Source organism: Nyctereutes procyonoides, unplaced genomic scaffold (assembly GCF_905146905.1).
Source record: "Nyctereutes procyonoides isolate TBG_1078 unplaced genomic scaffold, NYPRO_anot_genome, whole genome shotgun sequence".
Classification (NCBI taxonomy): Eukaryota; Metazoa; Chordata; class Mammalia; order Carnivora; family Canidae; genus Nyctereutes; species Nyctereutes procyonoides.
Window position 1 is genome coordinate 18,935,910 of NW_026575160.1, and position 17,247 is coordinate 18,953,156.

Consider the following 17,247-nt stretch of genomic DNA (forward strand, 5'->3'; position numbering starts at 1 on the left):
TGGGGAAGACAGAGTGTTTATGACCATTTATGAAGAAACTTAGCTGTGAAGGGAAGAAGGGATGATAATGACTTGGCTCTGTATAAGTAAAGGGAAGTAGGAAAATACTGCTTCTTTCATTAAAGCAATATAACAGTTATTTGCCCAATTAACACCGATTCTCCCCTCTTTCTTCGTCACAGTATCCCATCATATTCCAAGTAACATACCCCTTTAAAAGACAAGAGCTCCCAAACATCCTTTCAGCTGTAGGTAACCATGAGATAATTGATATTGCGTGTATTTTCTAGTATAACTTCTTAAGAACAAGACTGATCACAGAGCAGAAGTTGCTGTGGGCGCTGCTTCTTCTTTTTTTTTTTTTTTTTTTAATCCTTTTGCGGTCCCTCCCCTTGCTTTGTGCTTGGAAGAGGCATCTTGGATCATGAGGAAGAAGGAAGTCAGTGCTAAGGATTTTGGAGTAAAAAGAGAAGAGGGGATCCCTGGGTGGTGCAGTGGTCTGGGGCGTGATCCTGGAGACCGGGGATCGAGTCCCACATCGGGCTCCCGGTGCATGGAGCCTGCTTCTCCCTCTGCCTGTGTCTCTGCCTCTCTCTCTCCCTGTGTGCCTATCATAAATAAATGAAAATTTTTTTAAAAAAAGAAGAGACTGGGCACTCTGTGATGCCAAGATGTCACCAGACCAGCACTCAGGCAGTCCACCTCCAGAGTTTTTTATGTGAAAGAAAATCTTTATTCTCTTTCACCCGGGGCAAATTCTGTCAAACATAATTTCTACCAAATAATGCAGACACCCATTCCAAATTTCCAACGCTCCCTGCAAGTCTTATTCCTGCCCTCCATTGAAAAAATCAAGGTCATCAGATGCTAAGGCACTAAAATCCCTGCCTTCAGGACTTCATGTCCCTCCTATGTGAGTTAACTTTCTTGTGTCCAAGGCAAAGCATTACAACCAGGCTTAGCTAACCTCACACTGCTTCCTCAGAACATCCTCCTAACTAACATCCCTTCTCTCTCCTCTATAGGTAACATCTACCCATCTCTCCACTCTGGCCATAAAGATACTGAAATCTCTATCTTTAAAAAGCCAAACAATTTTTAGAAACTCACAATCCTCCTTCCAACCCCACGATTCCCGTTAACCACTCTCCTTTCTCCCACGTGCAAAGAACAGCAGAGTCGGGCAGCCCAGGTGCCGCAGCGGTTTAGCGCCGCCTGCAGCCGGAGGCGTGATCCTGGAGACCCAGAATCGAGTCCCACCCACGTCGGGCTCCCTGCATGGAGCCTGCTTCTCCCTCTGCCTGTGTTTTTGCCTCTCTCTCTCTCTCTGAATGAATAAGAAAAACCAAAAACCAAACCAAAACCAAACCAGCGGAGTCCGTGTGTGCCAGCTTCCCGCTCAAACTGCCCACCTACGGGCCCACGGGCGGCCTCCCCAGGCCCTCCGCCCCTCACTCTCCCGACCAAGAGCGCCCTACCCGCCAGGGCCTCTGCACCCCTGCTTTTTCTGTCCGCAGCGGGAAGCAGGCTGGAACACCCCCCCTTGTGCATCGCCTTCCCTCAGGCCTGCGCCGTCCAGGCCGCCTTCTCCCTCTCCTCCTAGGTCAGCTCCTCTCCCTAAGGGTCAGGGCGTTAGGCCCAAGGAGGGAAGGACGGCAGGAGCTCCGAGGAGGGGACAGCAGCTATCCTAACCGCACGCCCTCGAACGGAAGGGACGCCTGGGAGAGCGAGGGGTCCCCTGGAAGCACCAGCACCTGCGCGTTCCCGCGCTGCAGCCAGCCGCGTGCAGAAAAGGGCCCTGAGCCGCCCCAGGTGCCCGCGGGCGGGGCGGGCTGGGCGCCGGCCGGGCCCAGAGCGCATGCGCGGGCCATCTGCGGGAGGGCGGCGCCTGCGCAGTAGGCGGCACGTGCCCGCCAGCCTAGGTAAGGGCGGGAGCCGGGCCGCCGGGCGCCAGCCTGTCCGCGTGGCGGAGCCTGCTCGGGGTCAGGTGGGTGTGCGGGGCAGACCGGCCGCGGTCGGCAGACGCCGGGCTCGGGGCGCGGGGCGCGGGGCGCGGGCTCCCCGGCCTGGGAGGGCGCGGGGTCGGCCCCGGGCGAGGCGGGGGCGCAGGACACGCCCCGGAGAGGAGCTCCCGGGTCTGCCCAGACCGTCGCGCCGCGGCCTGTGCGCTCCTGCCGTGGCCTCCGGGCCTCAGCCGCCCTCCTGCCGCGGCGGCGGCTGCTCAGGGAGCCGAGACTTGCTCCAGCTGGAGGGGCCCCGCCCGCGGGCGGCTCGGCCCGGGTCCCCGAGGCCAGGCGAGCGGCAGAGACGGCGGGGACCCCGCCCCCAGGCTTGGGCTTCCGAGCGGGGGCCCGACGACGGCCTCCGTCGCGGCGGGCACAGCGCTGGCCTCGCCTGAACGCCAACGCCTGTTTTTCAGCGCAGAAAACGAACTCCTCTTCGGAAAACAGCGCTCACTCTGAGGGCGGTACCGCCGGGCCGTTTTGCTACGTGCACGCGGTGGGCCCTCCGCCGTAGCCGGGTCCCTGGTACCAGAATCTCCCCGGTAATCCGTTCTGTGTTCCGGGGGCAGGTAAGGAATCTGAGGAGGTCGGCGGGGGGCGGGGGGCTCCCCCTGAAGCAGCGCCCGAGGTCTTCTGACCCCGCAGTCCACGACTTCTCTTTTCCTCACCCTCCTGCATACGGGGGCAGGGTTTGAAGTTCACCTTAATAGATAAAATTTGGGGGTCCCTGAGGGGCTTAATTAAGCATCTGCCTGTGGCTCAGGTCAGGATCTCAGGGTCCTGGAATTGGCCCTCATCTGCTCCTTGCTCAGCTGCGAATCTGCTTCTCCCTCTCCCTCTGAGATCTCTCTCACTCTTGCTTTGTCTCAAATAAATGAAATCTTAAAAAAAAAAAAAGTAGATTTGAATTCTAACTATATGCCAGTTATTTTGTCAAATACTGGAAGTAGGCTCTCTCATCTGACCTCAACCTCATGAGCTAGCTATTATTGCTGTCTGTGCTTTGCAAACGAGAGAACTGGGGTTCAGACCTCAGTTCAAGGACTTGCCCAGAGTTACACAGGAGTCAAACCAAAATTTTATGTTATGAGACCAGTCTGATAGAGGCACCTTAGAGCTCCTAGTCCCTATAATTTTTTCAACAAGGTCTAAAGATTCTAAAAGCTGTTACAGTGTGGTCCAAAAAAGTACTTTGGGGGAAGAATGATGAGTTAAATGTTTGGGAGGTAGACATCTAGGATTTTATGCGTTATGGGGTAGGAGGGGGCTTTAGGCAGGGCAGATCCATAGGGTGAGTCTCCCCTCAACTCTGGTAAAGATTGCTAAATCTACTCTTGTTATCTTACTAACGATAAGACGTATACGTTATGCAACTTGTTTTCCAGGTAGAAAACTAGGTGTGACAAGGACTGCCTGTTTTTATTTATTTATTTTTTAAAGTTTTAAAGGTTTTATTTATTTATTTGAGAGAGAGAGAGAGAGCCCATGTGAGGAAGCAGGCAGGGGTGGGGTTGGAGGGGGCAGTGGGCAGGGAGTGGAGGGCCAGAGGTGGAGAATCTCAAATGCTGAGATTCTATTCAGGGCTCTATTCCTCTGACCCTGAGATCTTGACCTGAGCCAAAATCAAGAGCCCAAGGCCTAACCACCTGGGCCACCCAGGAGCCCTTGATGAGGGGTGCTTTTGAGTTGGTCATTGCTCCTGGCTTTTTTGCTTTGCATACTAATGATTCCATCCTCCCTGACTCTTGGCAACTGCTAATCTTTTTATTGCCTCCATAGCTTTGCTTATTTCTGAAAGTTAGATTGGAATCATATAGCTTGTACATTTTCTAGATTGGCTTCTTTCACATAATGTGCACTTAAGTCTTTTTTCTTTTCATAATTTTGCAAATCATTTTTTACTGCTGAACATTTCATCATCTGGATTTATGACCCTAGATATCTACTTACCTACTGAAGTATATCTTGGTCTCTTCCAGGTTTTGGCAAGGGTATGTTTGGTTTTGAAAGAAAACAGCAGACCTTCAAAGTGACGGTACCATTTTTGCATTCCCAACAGCAGTGAACCAGTTGCTGTTGATCCTCATCTTCACCAGCGTTCAGTGTTAGTGTTTAGGACTTCAGCCATTCTAATACCTATGTAGTGGTATCTCATTACCTTAGTTTGCATTTCCATGATGACATGTGGAGCATATTTTAATGTTTATTTGCCATCTGCATATTTTTAAGGTGTCTCTTAAGGTTTGGCCTATTAATGGGAGTTTGGGGTTTTTTTTTTTTGGTATTAAGAGGTTTTTTTTGGGTGTTTCAGATAACAGTTCTTTATCACATGTATTATACAAGTATATTTCTCCCAAATAAAAGTCCCATGGAGTTTTTAATCTCTTCAGTTTGTGTACCTGTAAATGGTCTTTTCACTTGACAGTGTCTTTTGCAGGTTTTGATTTTAAAGAAGTCCAGCTTGGGGTGGCGGGGTGGGGGATTAAAAAAAAAAAAAAAAGTCCAGCTTGTCAATTCTTACATGGGTTGTGGATTGGTATTGTAGCTAAGTCATCAGTATCCCTAAGGTCATCTAGGATACCTCTTCTCTTCTAGCTCTCCTAGTTTCTGCATTTTACATTGAGATCTGTGGTCCATTTTTGAGTTAATTTTTGTGGTGGGTGTTTGTTTTAAGGTCTGTGTCTAGAATCACTTCTGGCACATGTATGTTCACTTATTCCAGGACAGTTTATTGAAAGGACTGTCTTTGCTCCATTGTATTGCCTTTGTTCCTTTGTCAAACATTGGTTGATTATATTTATGTGGGTTTGTGTGTGAGCTTTCTGTTCTATACTATTGATCTATTTGTAATTTCTCAATGTGTTTGGTAGACTTTACCAGTGAGCCCTTCTGCGCCTGGTGCTTTCTGTTCTAGAAGGTAATCAGTTAATTGATTCATTTTCTTTAATACTAAAGATCTATATAGATGTCCATTTCTACTTTTATGAATCTGGTGAACTTTGCCTTTTAAGGAATTGGTCGATTTTGTCTAGTTATGGAATCTGGGAACAGAGTTTATAGTATTTCTTTTATCTTCCCCAAGTTAGAGGCTAGATAATTGATATTTAGATCTTTACAAAGCTCTAAGTTAAAAGCACTGCTTTCATGCCATCCAACAAATTTAGCTAAATTGTATTTTCACTTAGTTCCAAATATTTAGAACTTCTCAGATTTTTTTTTAACTTCTCAGATTTCTTTGTTGATTCAGTGTTGCTTAGTTTGTATTTATTTTTTTTTATTTTTTTTTAATTTATTTATGATAGTCACAGAGAGAGAGAGAGAGAGGCAGAGACACAGGCAGAGGGAGAAGCAGGCTCCATGCACCGGGAGCCTGACGTGGGATTCGATCCCGGGTCTCCAGGATCGCGCCCTGGGCCAAAGGCAGGCGCCAAACCGCTGCGCCACCCAGGGATCCCCTTAGTTTGTATTTAATCTCAAAGTATTTGAGATTTCATCGTGATCTTTGTTTTCTATATTCAGCTGTAGGCTAAGCGCAGACACTGTATGATTAATATACTTTTTAATTTGTAGAAGGGTTTTTTGGTTAATCATATAGTCTGTCTTGGTGAATGTTCCATGTAGGTGTGAGAAGATAACTTGTTCTGTTGGATGAAGTAGTCTGTGTGGATGTCCGTTATTTCTGATGTGTTGAGGGTGCTGTTGTGTTCGATTGTCTTTGCTGCTTTTTTTAATCCGCTATGTCTGTCCTGTCTGATAGAGGAGTGTTAAAGTCTCCCAACAGTAACAGTGGGTCATTTTATTTCTCCTTGCAGTTCTATCACTTTTTGCCTCACATAGTTTCAGCCTCTGTTAAGGGTATACACTTTAGGGATTGTTACGTTTCAGTGAAGAGTGGATGTTTCATGCAATGCCACTCTTTATCCCTGATCCCTTTCCTTGCTCTGAAGTCTGTTCTGTCTGAAAGAAATAAACCTGTCTACTTTCTTTTGATTAGCATTAGCATGGTACCTGTTTCTCTATGCATTTATTTTTTTATTCCTGTCCTTATATTTATTTACTTTTAAAGATTTATTTATTTTGGGGGGGAGGGGCATAGGGAAAGGGAAAGAGAGAATCTCAAGCAGACTCCACGCTGAGTTTAGAGCCCAACACGTTGCTGAATTCCACAACTCTAAGACCATGACCTGAGCTGAAATCAAGAGTCGGGAGCTTAACTGACCAAGCCACCCAGGCACTACCCCCCCACCCCCCGTCTTCATATTTAAAGTGATTTTTTTTTTTTTTTGGTAAAGAACACAGGTTTTGGCTTTTGGTAGATCTTATAATGTTTTCTTGATTACTAGGCATTCTGTACTGGATTGAGGGAACTGTTCTATAATTTTTTTTTAATTTTTACTTATTTATGATAGTCACACAGAGAGAGACGGAGGCAGAGACACAGGCAGAGGGAGAAGCAGGCTCCATGCACTGGGAGCCCGACGTGGGATTCGATCCCGGGTCTCCAGGATCGCGCCCTGGGCCAAAGACAGGCACTAAACCACTGCGCCACCCAGGGATCCCGAGGGAACTGTTCTAAATAGGCCTTTAGTGACACGTTACGTTGTGGAGGTAGGACAGGGGTGATAGTCTTACGGTTATTGAAGGACTGTGATGTTAGGTCTCTGTGTTTTAGTGAGATTGTGCCTCTGGACTATGAATTATACATTCACTTCACCTTCCTCCTCCCATTGGATAGGGAAGGGTGGTTAGGGTGGACTTGAGATAAGTATTTGCCTACCCTGCCCCTGGTCAGTTAGGGTCCGGTTAACTAGCTTGTTCTGAGGTATAGTCTTGTCAAGAGCAGAGTTTTCCTGGTATATGTCATAATGCCTCTTTCTCACTCTTCCTGAGGGAAGCACAGGGTTTTTTTTCCCCTAGATTTACTGTGAGAAAGTGGTTGAGCTACAGAAGATAAAACTCAAAAAAGCAATGGGCCCTTGAAGTTTTTAACTCTCAGATGTGTTGACCCTGAGCCTGCAGTTTGTCAATAACAATTCAGGTTTCCATACCCTATCCTGGTTCCTATGGAGTTTTTATTTCTTGGATTTGAGTGCCTATAAATTGAGCTTGTCTGGATTCACATACCTTTCTAACATTGGGTGTAGCACTAAGCCCTGTAACCTACTGCTGTGAAAGATGACAGGAGTTCTTTATTTTTCAGGTCAGCTTTTTGTGTTCAGAGTAAGTGACTTCTAAGCTTCTTACATATCCCGAATCAGGTGTCTACCACCTTTTTTTTTTTTTAATATTTACTTATTTATTTATTCATGAGAGACAGAGAGAGAGAGAGAGAGAGAGAGAAGCACAGACACAGGCAGAGGGAGAAGAAGGCTCCATGCAGGGAGCCCGACATGGGACTCGATCCCTGGTCTCCAGGATCACACCCTGGGCTGAAGGCAGCACTAAACCGCTGAGCCACCCGGGCTGCCCGTCTACCACCTTTTAATGTTAATTACATGTGCAGTACATACTGCTGTACAATTGAAATAGAGGACTTAATTTATGCATTTAGAGCATTTATTGTTCTCTTTCCTACTGATTTCTCATAAGAAAATGCCCTCAAGGTCCATCTGTTGTCACAATGGTGGAATTTTTTAAATGTGTTTTTTCCTTAAGAATTTTGATGGCAGTTGGAAGAATGTATGGAAAGACAATCTCCCCCACTCCCTCAAAAAAAAAGAAAGATGATATCCCAGAAAAGTGAAGAGTAGTTGGCCTGAGGGGTAATCCACAAAAGGCTACAGCCTATAGGCTTAATGGAAGAGTGAGATAATACAGTGACAAACCAGATAATGAGGGCCTTTTGGCATCCTAAGGAGTGGGATCATTGTTCCTCATTTCCTGACTGGCAGTGACAAGCCCTTCAAATACTGTCTCTGGAGTGAGGGATCAGAGTTGGGTCAAAGGATAATTTTGGTAGGTGTGGCCACATGGCTGCATACTGGCTGAATGTTGTGACTGGCTGCAGGAGACAGAGTGGCTCACTGCTGTGTTCTCCTCCTAGGTTTCAGAAACGGAAGTCTGTTTTTTCCATATTCGGTGGTACTCCGTGAGTATCCTGGCTTCCTCATCCCTCAGTCCCCGTTGCCCACTGCACTTAACCGAAGACCTGTGTTGTGTAACACAGCACAGTTCCGGCAGTGTAGTGGCTATGGAAAGAAAACAAATACGAAAGAGACTCAGACTGAACCTCATCAGGCTGAAAACATGACGCAGAAACAAGACACCCACTCAGAAGGTAATAGGGTGACCAGTATCCTGACTTCTAATATTGACACAAAAAACGACAAAACTCCTAAAGCAACAGATAGGGTTTTGTCTTCTGTTGTCCAGAAGAAGGAGCCACATCCTGAGAGCCCTTCTCATAACATCGTGTACAGGATATCACCTCAAGAACACTATGTACCTGAGAAGGCAAAAATGAGGCCAGAACAGAGCAAAGGATGCCCTATAATACAGTTCTGGAAGACTTTGAAGGAAACTATCCATTTGTATAACCTAACTTATGGTAAGGCCTTGCCAGAGAACCTGGTGCAGCATAGTGGGATTTCACAGAGTCCTTGTGAAAGTAGAAGTGAGCTCTGTAACCGTAATGAGGGTGCAGGCAGCATCACATGTAAAGATGAAGAAAGCACTATCTGGTCAGAACAGTGTCATGATGTAAAACATGATGAGGTGGTAAAGTCAGGCTCCATCAGGGACATGAACTTGGGAAAAGAAAAAGGCTGTGCAGCTGTTCCCCAATTCCTGTCCTCTCCAGGTGAAGCAAAAGACAGAGATGAAATCCAGGATACACTAAACTCCAGTCTGTGCCAGTCTTCTGGAGATGGCAATCAGCTCCAGCAGGAAAGGCCATTCTGCTCCAGCAATAAGGCCATTGAGGACCTGAGCCTACAGTCCAGATCCCAGAGTCCCATTAGCTTTGGGGAGAGCATGCCAGACAATGGCAGTGGAGGCCATGGTCATCTTGTGAAAGTGGATGAAGGTGAAGTGGTAGAGACGCACACCTGCCCTCAGAGTTATGTCCCTCCCCCTACCTCTCTGGCCCAGTTCAGCCAAGTCAGTGAAGGCATTCAGTGTGATACGAGCCAGTGGCAGGATGCAGAACACGAACAGTCTCCTGAGCCATCACCAGAAAGCAGAAAGACAACAGAGGAAGGGGCAGTCAGGTGTGGGGAATTGGATGAGGTGGTGAGGGACAGCTTCCCCAAGTATGTTCCTAACCCCGCCTGGTTGGCCCAGATGAACAGCAAGGGGGTAGATGCGGGGATTCAGTGTGATGGCAGCTGGTGGCAGGATGCAGAGCTGGAGAAATCCCCTGACCAAATGCCTTCCAAAGATGAGGAGTCCTTACCAGCCTGCAAAACTGAGGGCTCACAGGGAAAGACCATCAGGACTGGGGAACTGAACACAGATGAAGAAATGACCAGGAAGGATGAGACTGAGGAGGAGGAGCACGAGAACTTCAAGAAGTGTGCAGATATTCAAAAGTCTGTGACCGGCAGGAAGCAGACATCCCTGAGCAACTTCTCAAGTGGGAACACAGGCTATTTAGTGAGGAAAAATGCTGCTTCGAACACTGTATTTCCCGAGGATTCAGAAGACTGTGACTTCGAAGAGGAAGTTGAAGGTGAAATGGAGGAGCTAGACCGCCTCTTTGCAGACTTAGTCTACTGGGCCCTGTGGCCTCTTCAATTATCACAAAGCTGGCAGGATCATCAGGATGCCACCCGAGTGCTGTCTCCCTTCCCAACTTCTTGTGTGGCCCGCCAGAAATAAGAACAGGTTAAAGCATGGAGAATATGAGAGCATCCCTGTAGTGTGCAGAGTGACGGGACAGGATGGCCAGTTCCGAGGGGAATGTACGACGGCCATGCAGGAGAGGTTGGAGTCCAAGAGAGCCTCTCATAAGTCCTGGGAACGTAAATGACTAACAGGCTCATCCTATTTGGTGTCTGTGCTTGTTCCATACTGGGTCCTGGATCCAAAGGCAGCCATAGATCATAGTTTCAAAATGGAGAAACACTATTGTTCTTTTTTTTTTTTTTAAAGATCTTATTTATTCATGAAAGAGAGACAGGCAGAGACACAGGCAGAGGGAGAAGCAGGCTCCCCAAAGAGAGCCTGATATGGAACTTGATCCCAGGACTCTGGGATCATGCCCTGAGCCAAAGGCAGTCACACAACCACTGAGCCACCCAGGTGCTACTGAAAGAATGTTTAAAGATGTAGATGCCCATGTTTGTAGGATTGGCAGAGATCCCAAGTTTTAGGTCTTGCATTCTAGGAATTGTAATTTGAAACAGAGCTATAGGAGATGATGCAGACCTGGGTGGTGGGAAAGGACAGGAGATAGAGAAAAGAGTGATGGACATAGATCTAGGTGGAGTTGCTAAGAACGGGCAGTCCCATGTAGAGGTGGTGAATTTTGATACAAATTTGGGGGCTGTTCTTTGGAGTGAGAATGGAGACCATAACATGAGCTCAAATGGACAGCCAGGCCACATCAAGTATGTTCCAGGGATTGAACCTGAGAACAGCCATCCAGGGGCAAGAACTGTGATGAGTTGGGAAAGTGGTGCTAAAATAGTAGATATTTTGGGGCACCTGGGTGGCTCAGTGGTTGAGCGTCCGCTTTTGACTCAGGGCGTGATCCTGGGGTCCTGGGATCAAGTCCCACATCAGGCTCCCTGTAGGGACTCTGCTTCTTCCTCTCCCTGTGTCTCTGTCTCTCATGAATAAATACAATCTTTAAAAAAATCTTAAAATCTTTCAAAAAAATAGATATTTTCCTTTTTAGATTTTTGTCCTGTAGGTAATTAGGAAGTGCCAAAAGCAAATTGAACAGAGAAAGGACAGGAAGAAATATGCTCTACGCATCATCACCTGGCGGGACTGTGTAGGAGGAATTTGAAGTGTAGCTGTATAGCTGAAACTTCTATATAAAGTTAGTTTAGTTGAACATTGGATATAAAGTGATCAGGATCCTAACTCTCATGGGAGTTAAAATATCTACATCTCAGAGAATCCATCAATAAAATTGATTTTTTTAAAGATTTTTTAAAAAAATTATTTATTCATGAGACACAGAGAGGGGCAGAGACACAGGCAGAGGGAGAAGCAGGCTCCATGCAGGGAGCCCGACGTGGGACTCGATCCTGGGTCTCCAGGATCACACCCTGGGCCGAAGGCGGCACTAAACCACTGAGCCACTTGGGCTGCCCAATAAAATTAATTCTTTAAGAAAGCCTTTAAGAAAAAGGCTGGGGTTTGAACATGAGTACCTGGAGAAAATGATAACATCCTTGGAAAAGTAAACTTGGGAAAGGGAGTTGTTTTGCTTTACTGTGTGGTTGTTGGTGGGAGGACTGGACTAGTAGGTCATGCAGACCTGGTTGAAGCTTGAGTTTGGACCACCCTGTGGTTACGGAAGGGGCTCAAAGAGTGGGAAGGACCCAGAGTAGAGCCTGGGGGATGATTATATCTGGGGTGCAAAAATAAAGGGAAGTAAGCAAGTGATGAATGGGCTGCAGAAGGGGCCCCATGCGGAGATTGAAGTTCCAATCTTAGCTCCTAAACCAAAACACTGTCCATCTTGCCTTTAGTCTTCTCAAAGTCTCATTTGCTCTGCTGTCATTTCCCATCAGTGCGTAGGAATCCGTTTTCCCCATCCTATCACAGCCCTGTGAAGAAGATAACTTTAATTTACTCTTGGTTACGCAGGTAAGATGGTAATTTTCAGATCAAATTCTCTAGGTTGAGTCTATTACTGTTTTGGCCAAATGATTTTTTAAGACTGATACAAAATAATATCCTGAACAATACTTTTTTTTTTTTTGAGGGATCCTTGGGTGGCGCAGCGGTTTAGCACCTTCCTTTGGCCCAGGGCGCGATCCTGGAGACCTGGGATCAGATCCCGCGTTGGGCTCCCAGTGCATGGAGCCTGCTTCTCCCTCTGCCTGTGTCTCTGCCTCTCTCTCTCTCTCTCTCTCTCTCTCTCTCTCTCTGTGTGTGTGACTATCATAAACAAACAAATAAATAAATAAAATTGAAAAAAAATTAATTTGAAAGATGTGGGGTTTTTTGACAGATGTTTCTTGATTTCTTTTGTTTTCAATCAACTTGGGTTATTTACTGTATGATTCACTTCTTCCCTCATGTAACTGTGAGAGGTGGAAAACCAAGGTACCTTACAAAGTTTCAAACAGATTTGAGGCAGATGCGGTAAAGTTTAGGAAATAGCAGGTACAGAGGTTGGTATCTATCCTGTGTCCAATTTGGGTTTGTCATGACTGGCTTTTAGGGTTTGTTTGGGGTTTCCTATTCAGTGAATGGTCTGCCTTCCAAAACTAGCACTGCTTGTGGGCAGTGAAAAATGACAGCAGTCTGACTGGGTAATAGACCTGTTTCTATAGATCCTCACTTACAAGTAGATTGGAGCCAAAGCCTTTCAGTTCTGTGGAATGTTATTTTTATGTTGGGTTTCCACATTTAATTCCCAGTGCTGTTGATGGTGGTCTATTGTGAGTAAAGGAGTTTTGCGAGTTACCCTATTGGCTTCACTTAAAGTGTCCAGGTTTAGAGCTGGGAGAGCTAGGTCCTGGAAGTTCAAGGTCTCCCTTAAAGAGTTAGTAGCATGACAGGTTTCTCTTCACACTGATTATTGGCGTTGAGTATCCTTGCCACACCTTTAGCCCCTAGGCCTGGAGTGTCAGGGAGCAAGGGGTTACTGGTCCTTTCCAGGCCATCCTGCCTTGCAGTGGTCCTGAAGGAAAGCCTGATAATCATGGCAAGCATATCATTATACCATCTTTCTCCCAAAGATGGAAACTAAAGACATTAGTAATGATTCTCTGTAGAACTTGAGTCTGTTATACCAACAATTTAAAAAACATATTATTTCATTGTTATTTCATAGGAAAGAAATCGTTGAGTTACAGTTACATAACAAGAGATAAATACTGCCTCATCATGATGGCTTAGAATATGTGATCATCCCCTGATTTGAACTCATAAAGTTATTATAGGGCAGCCCAGGTGGCTCAGCGGTTTAGTGCCTGCCTTCAGCCCAGGGCATGATCCTGGAGTCCCGGGATCGAGTCCCATATCGGGCTTCCTAGATGGAGCATGCTTCTCCCTCTGCCTGTGTCTCTGCCTCTTTCTCTGTGTCTCTCCTGAATAAATAAATAAAATATCGAAAAAAATAAAGCTATTATAGCAAGAAAGAAGAAAATGTGACATTTGAAAGCTTTTGGAATTAAAAGGTATAAAACAAATTCAATTGAATGTGTGTGTGATTCCTCAAGCATTTTTTTCCCCTTTCCAAATGGCCATATCACTGTAACACCATCAATGAAATTGGATCGTTCATGAATACTCCTATCATATGTATTACTGTCTTGTAATCTCCAGGGACCTTTAAATATGGGGAAATGGATGGTGGAGTTGAGGACAGAATAAATAGATGAAGGATTCCCCATAAACAGGAACAGCTCTGTAGAGAAGGTACCTAGTCATTTTGTATAAATGGAAACCAGGAATATATTAAGTTTACTGATGGATACCTCCAGGGGGATTTGTAGGAGTGTGTTCTGTAGTTCTATCCAGTGTATTCTTTGAAACAAAGGAAACTTTCAGGAAATGTTTTTTTTATGCTTTTATTTTTTTTATTTTTTTTGACAACTTTTACTAAATGAGAAAACTACATTTAAAATGTGCTTTAAAACAAAATGGAATTAGAAAAAAAAAGACATATGCATTTGAAAGAACTTTTGCACTGTGCTGAAAATCAAATCTCTTGCAGTAATACAATACGCCAATTCATAAAATGTAAGTTAACAGAATTCTCAATTGAACATTTTCAAAAACAATATTAAGGTCAAGAATTTCACATCAATGGTAGCACATATAGAAGGGCATTATAAATATGATGTCCATCCCTATGAAGCTTACAAATTTGACAATACTCAATAAAAGCTTTTAGAATCACATTCAAAAGGGTCTCATCCAAAGAATCACAAATCTGTGTCCTATAAGTTCTCCTTCTAAAATCTTTATGTTGACTCTTCTACTCCTTGTCATTTGTTAATACTAACCCTTTAAAAAAAGAGAACAGGAAAAGAAATACTGCTAATCTGAAATCAAATTTTTTATGCTTTTAAAACCTAAGACCTAGATAGTCAACTTGTAATCAATATTGTCTCAATAAATGGTACAGGTTAAAACTGACCAGGTACCAAAAAGATTTATATGTGGCTGAAGACTCTGTGTTTGAAAGAACAAGGCACGGTGGCATCATGGTGCTGCAGATAGGGGATTTTATTGGTGTGTGATCAAGAATGCCAATGCCTCTCTGGAGGCATGTATGAGTATATATGGATGGGACCATTCAGTGTTGTCTCTAAGGTAGGCTGTATGAACATGCACTTCCTGTATTTGTAATTCCTTGTACTAACCTAATACTTCACTGTGCTTAGATAGCATAGTGAAATGTGACACATGAATAGCAATGTTGTGGAGGCAAGCAAAAGATAGAATTCTAAGGCTGGTTTTATGTAAAGATGTAGGACTTTGCATTATTCCCAGCTCAGGACTGCCTTAACTCCACCTCTGGCCTGTATCCTCATCTATGGCTGCCTAAGGTTATCTCTTTATACCCAATGTACTGTTTCACTTTCATGACCTGACACATGAAGTATAGTAGCAGTTGTACTTGTACCTTTGAACCATGGTGTACATTTTTTGTGCTATTGTTAATTGCTATATCCTCTATAGCATATCCCCAGTAATTTTTTAGATAAGTACTAAAGATAACAGTTTTCTGTGCCCACCGTAACCCCACCACACACAGATTGTGACATGACGTCTGCTACATGTGAAAGCCTTTGACCTTGCCACAATGCCCTCTGCATCTCCTTGCTCTATAAAATCTGTGGACTAAGGTCTGGACTTTATGGAGAATAGTTGTGTAGATGCCTGGATCTTTTCCTGTCTGATGCTGCATCAGTAAGTTACCCTAAATAAAACTGTAAAGTGTATGGAGTTGCTTGCTTTGTTTTTTGGTTTCAAGGTACCTTCTCAGTTTGTGGGGTAATTTACTGTCCTTCCTACATCTAACACCAGGTGTGGGGTTGGGCCTGCAGTTAATGAGTAGGTGGACATAAGTGGTGCAGTGTGGTATTCACTGGCACTTCTAAATAATGTTCCAACTGGAAAATCTATCCATTCAATAAAATTGTATTGAATACCAATGTCATCAGTGTGTTGGAGGCTGAGGATATAACAGGGAGCATGGTCTGAGCCCTCAAGAATTTTCCAGATTAATGGGCAGTCAGGCAAGGAATTAGTCACTTTAGAGTACAATAGGTGCCTTGGGTATTGAGAAGCACACAGGAGAGAAGCAGCTGAGAGCTTCTGGGAGGGATCAGGCTAGGCTTCTGACTCAACTGAGGTGAATGATGGCACCATCTTTAGAGTAAAATGCTAAAGGTATCATGCTTGTGAGCTGGGTAGAGTGGTGGAGTGCCCACAGGACATCTAAATGTGAAAGTCTAGGGCTCAGGAAGGTGTTCAGGGCTGTCATCAGAGTACTGAAACTTTAAGCTATAAGAGTTGCTGAGAACAGAAGAATGAAGAGAAGGGCTAAGCCAGAAGTGTGGGTAACATTGATATTTAAAGGACTGGAACCAAGAGTTACACTGGAGTGTAAAAAAAGCAGCCTATGAGATATGTTAGAACATCTGGAGAGGTGTCATGAAATCCAATTGCTAAGGATCTTTCATGGAAAAGGGGTCAACAGCGTCAAATGCTAAAAAGATTAAGAAAAGGACTAAAAAGGATTTCTTAACAATGGCAGTACTGGTGGTCCTAGCAAGAGCACTTCCAGGGATGTTATGGAGTGAAGTGTGTTTGAAGCTTCTACATTTAAGTCCTAACACCCAGTGTGACTACATTTGAAGGATAGGACCTTTAAGGGCGTAATTAAGGTTAAATGAGACCATAAGACTGGGTCCTTGATCCAAAAGAACTGTTCTTATAAAAGAGCAAGAGGTAACAGAGTGCTCTCTCTGTGTGGGCATAGAGGAAAGGCCAAGTGAGGCTGTTTACAAGCAGAGTCCTCTTATTAGAAATCAATGTCCTGGCACTTTAATGTGGAACTTTTAGCCTCCAGAACTGGGAGAAAGTAAATTTCTGTTGTTTATCCACCCATTCTGTGGTATTTGTTACGGAAGTCCAAGTGTACTAATCTAAGAGGTATATCCAAGAGCACGATGGGTAAGAAAAAAGAAAAGTATGTAAAGAAAATAAATATAGTTGACCTGTTGGGGTGCCAACCTCCTGTGCATCAAAATCTGAGTATAACTTGACTCCCCTAAACTTCTAATAGCCTACTGTTGACTGGAAGGCTTAACAGGTAACATAAATGTATTTTGTATGCTGTATATATTATATACTGTATTCTTCCAATAAAGTAAGCTAAGAAAAGTGTTAAGAAAATCATAAGGAAAATGCATTTATAATACAGTCTTGAAGAAATCTGCATATAAGTGGACCCACAGAATTCAAACTTCTGTTGTTCAAGGGTCAACTGTATAGATAATTCTTTGAAGAAACTGCTCAAGCAGTGACTCCCACGAGACGGTTTCCATACATTTTATTTATCTTATTAGTCACTTTATTGAGGTATGATTGGTATAAAAAAAAGCTGCACATTGGTATACAACTTGGTAAGTTTAGAGAGGATTATTCAACTGTGAAAATATTACCCACAATCTATGCCATAAACTTTCAAATGTTTGTTTCAACATGTGTGTTCTCATACATATGTATGGTGTATAGTTAACATAAGATCTTCATAAAATATTAAGTATATGATTTAGTATTAACTATTGGCACTATTCTATAAAGTCAATTTCTAGGACTTATTTATGTTGTAAAAATAAAACGTTTACTCTTTGATTAATACCTTGCTGTTTCCTCCTCACCGTAGTCCCCGGGAATCACCATTCTACCCTCTTGTTTCTGTGGGTTTGACTATTTTAGATTCATGTGGTATCCTGTAGTATTTGTCCTCTGTGTCTGGCTTATTTCAGTGAAAATAAAGTCTGCCTGTGTCATCCATGTTGTCACAGATGTAGGATTTCGCTCTTTTATGGCTGAATAATACTGCATGGTGTTTACCCTTTTATCTGTTGATGAGCATTTT

General features: G+C 44.3%; 2 protein-coding genes across 11 annotated transcripts in view; one reads left to right on the forward strand and one right to left on the reverse strand.

Annotated features, from left to right (window-relative positions):
• The window catches only part of LOC129502831 (uncharacterized), a 196,942-nt gene extending 185,407 nt beyond the window's left edge, over nt 1–11,535 (forward strand). For 5 of the 10 annotated variants that reach the window (XM_055314643.1, XM_055314644.1, XM_055314646.1 and 2 more), the window contains one exon: nt 8,047–11,535. In XM_055314643.1, the coding sequence (XP_055170618.1) occupies nt 8,250–9,821 (1,572 nt within the window). In that variant the 5' untranslated portion in view covers nt 8,047–8,249 and the 3' untranslated portion in view covers nt 9,822–11,535. Of the gene's footprint in view, nt 1–418; nt 914–959; nt 1,988–2,419; nt 2,573–6,079; nt 6,612–8,046 lie in introns of those variants that run through there. The other 5 variants (XM_055314650.1, XM_055314647.1, XM_055314651.1 and 2 more) reach the window with 5 other exon arrangements.
• Nucleotides 11,536–11,708: 173 nt separating this feature from the next.
• The window catches only part of LOC129502834 (retinitis pigmentosa 9 protein), a 29,643-nt gene continuing 24,104 nt past the window's right edge, over nt 11,709–17,247 (reverse strand). Inside the window, exon 7 of the transcript XR_008663048.1 lies at nt 11,709–11,725. The gene's annotated coding sequence lies outside the window, so the exon portion shown is untranslated. The remainder of the gene's footprint in view (nt 11,726–17,247) is intronic.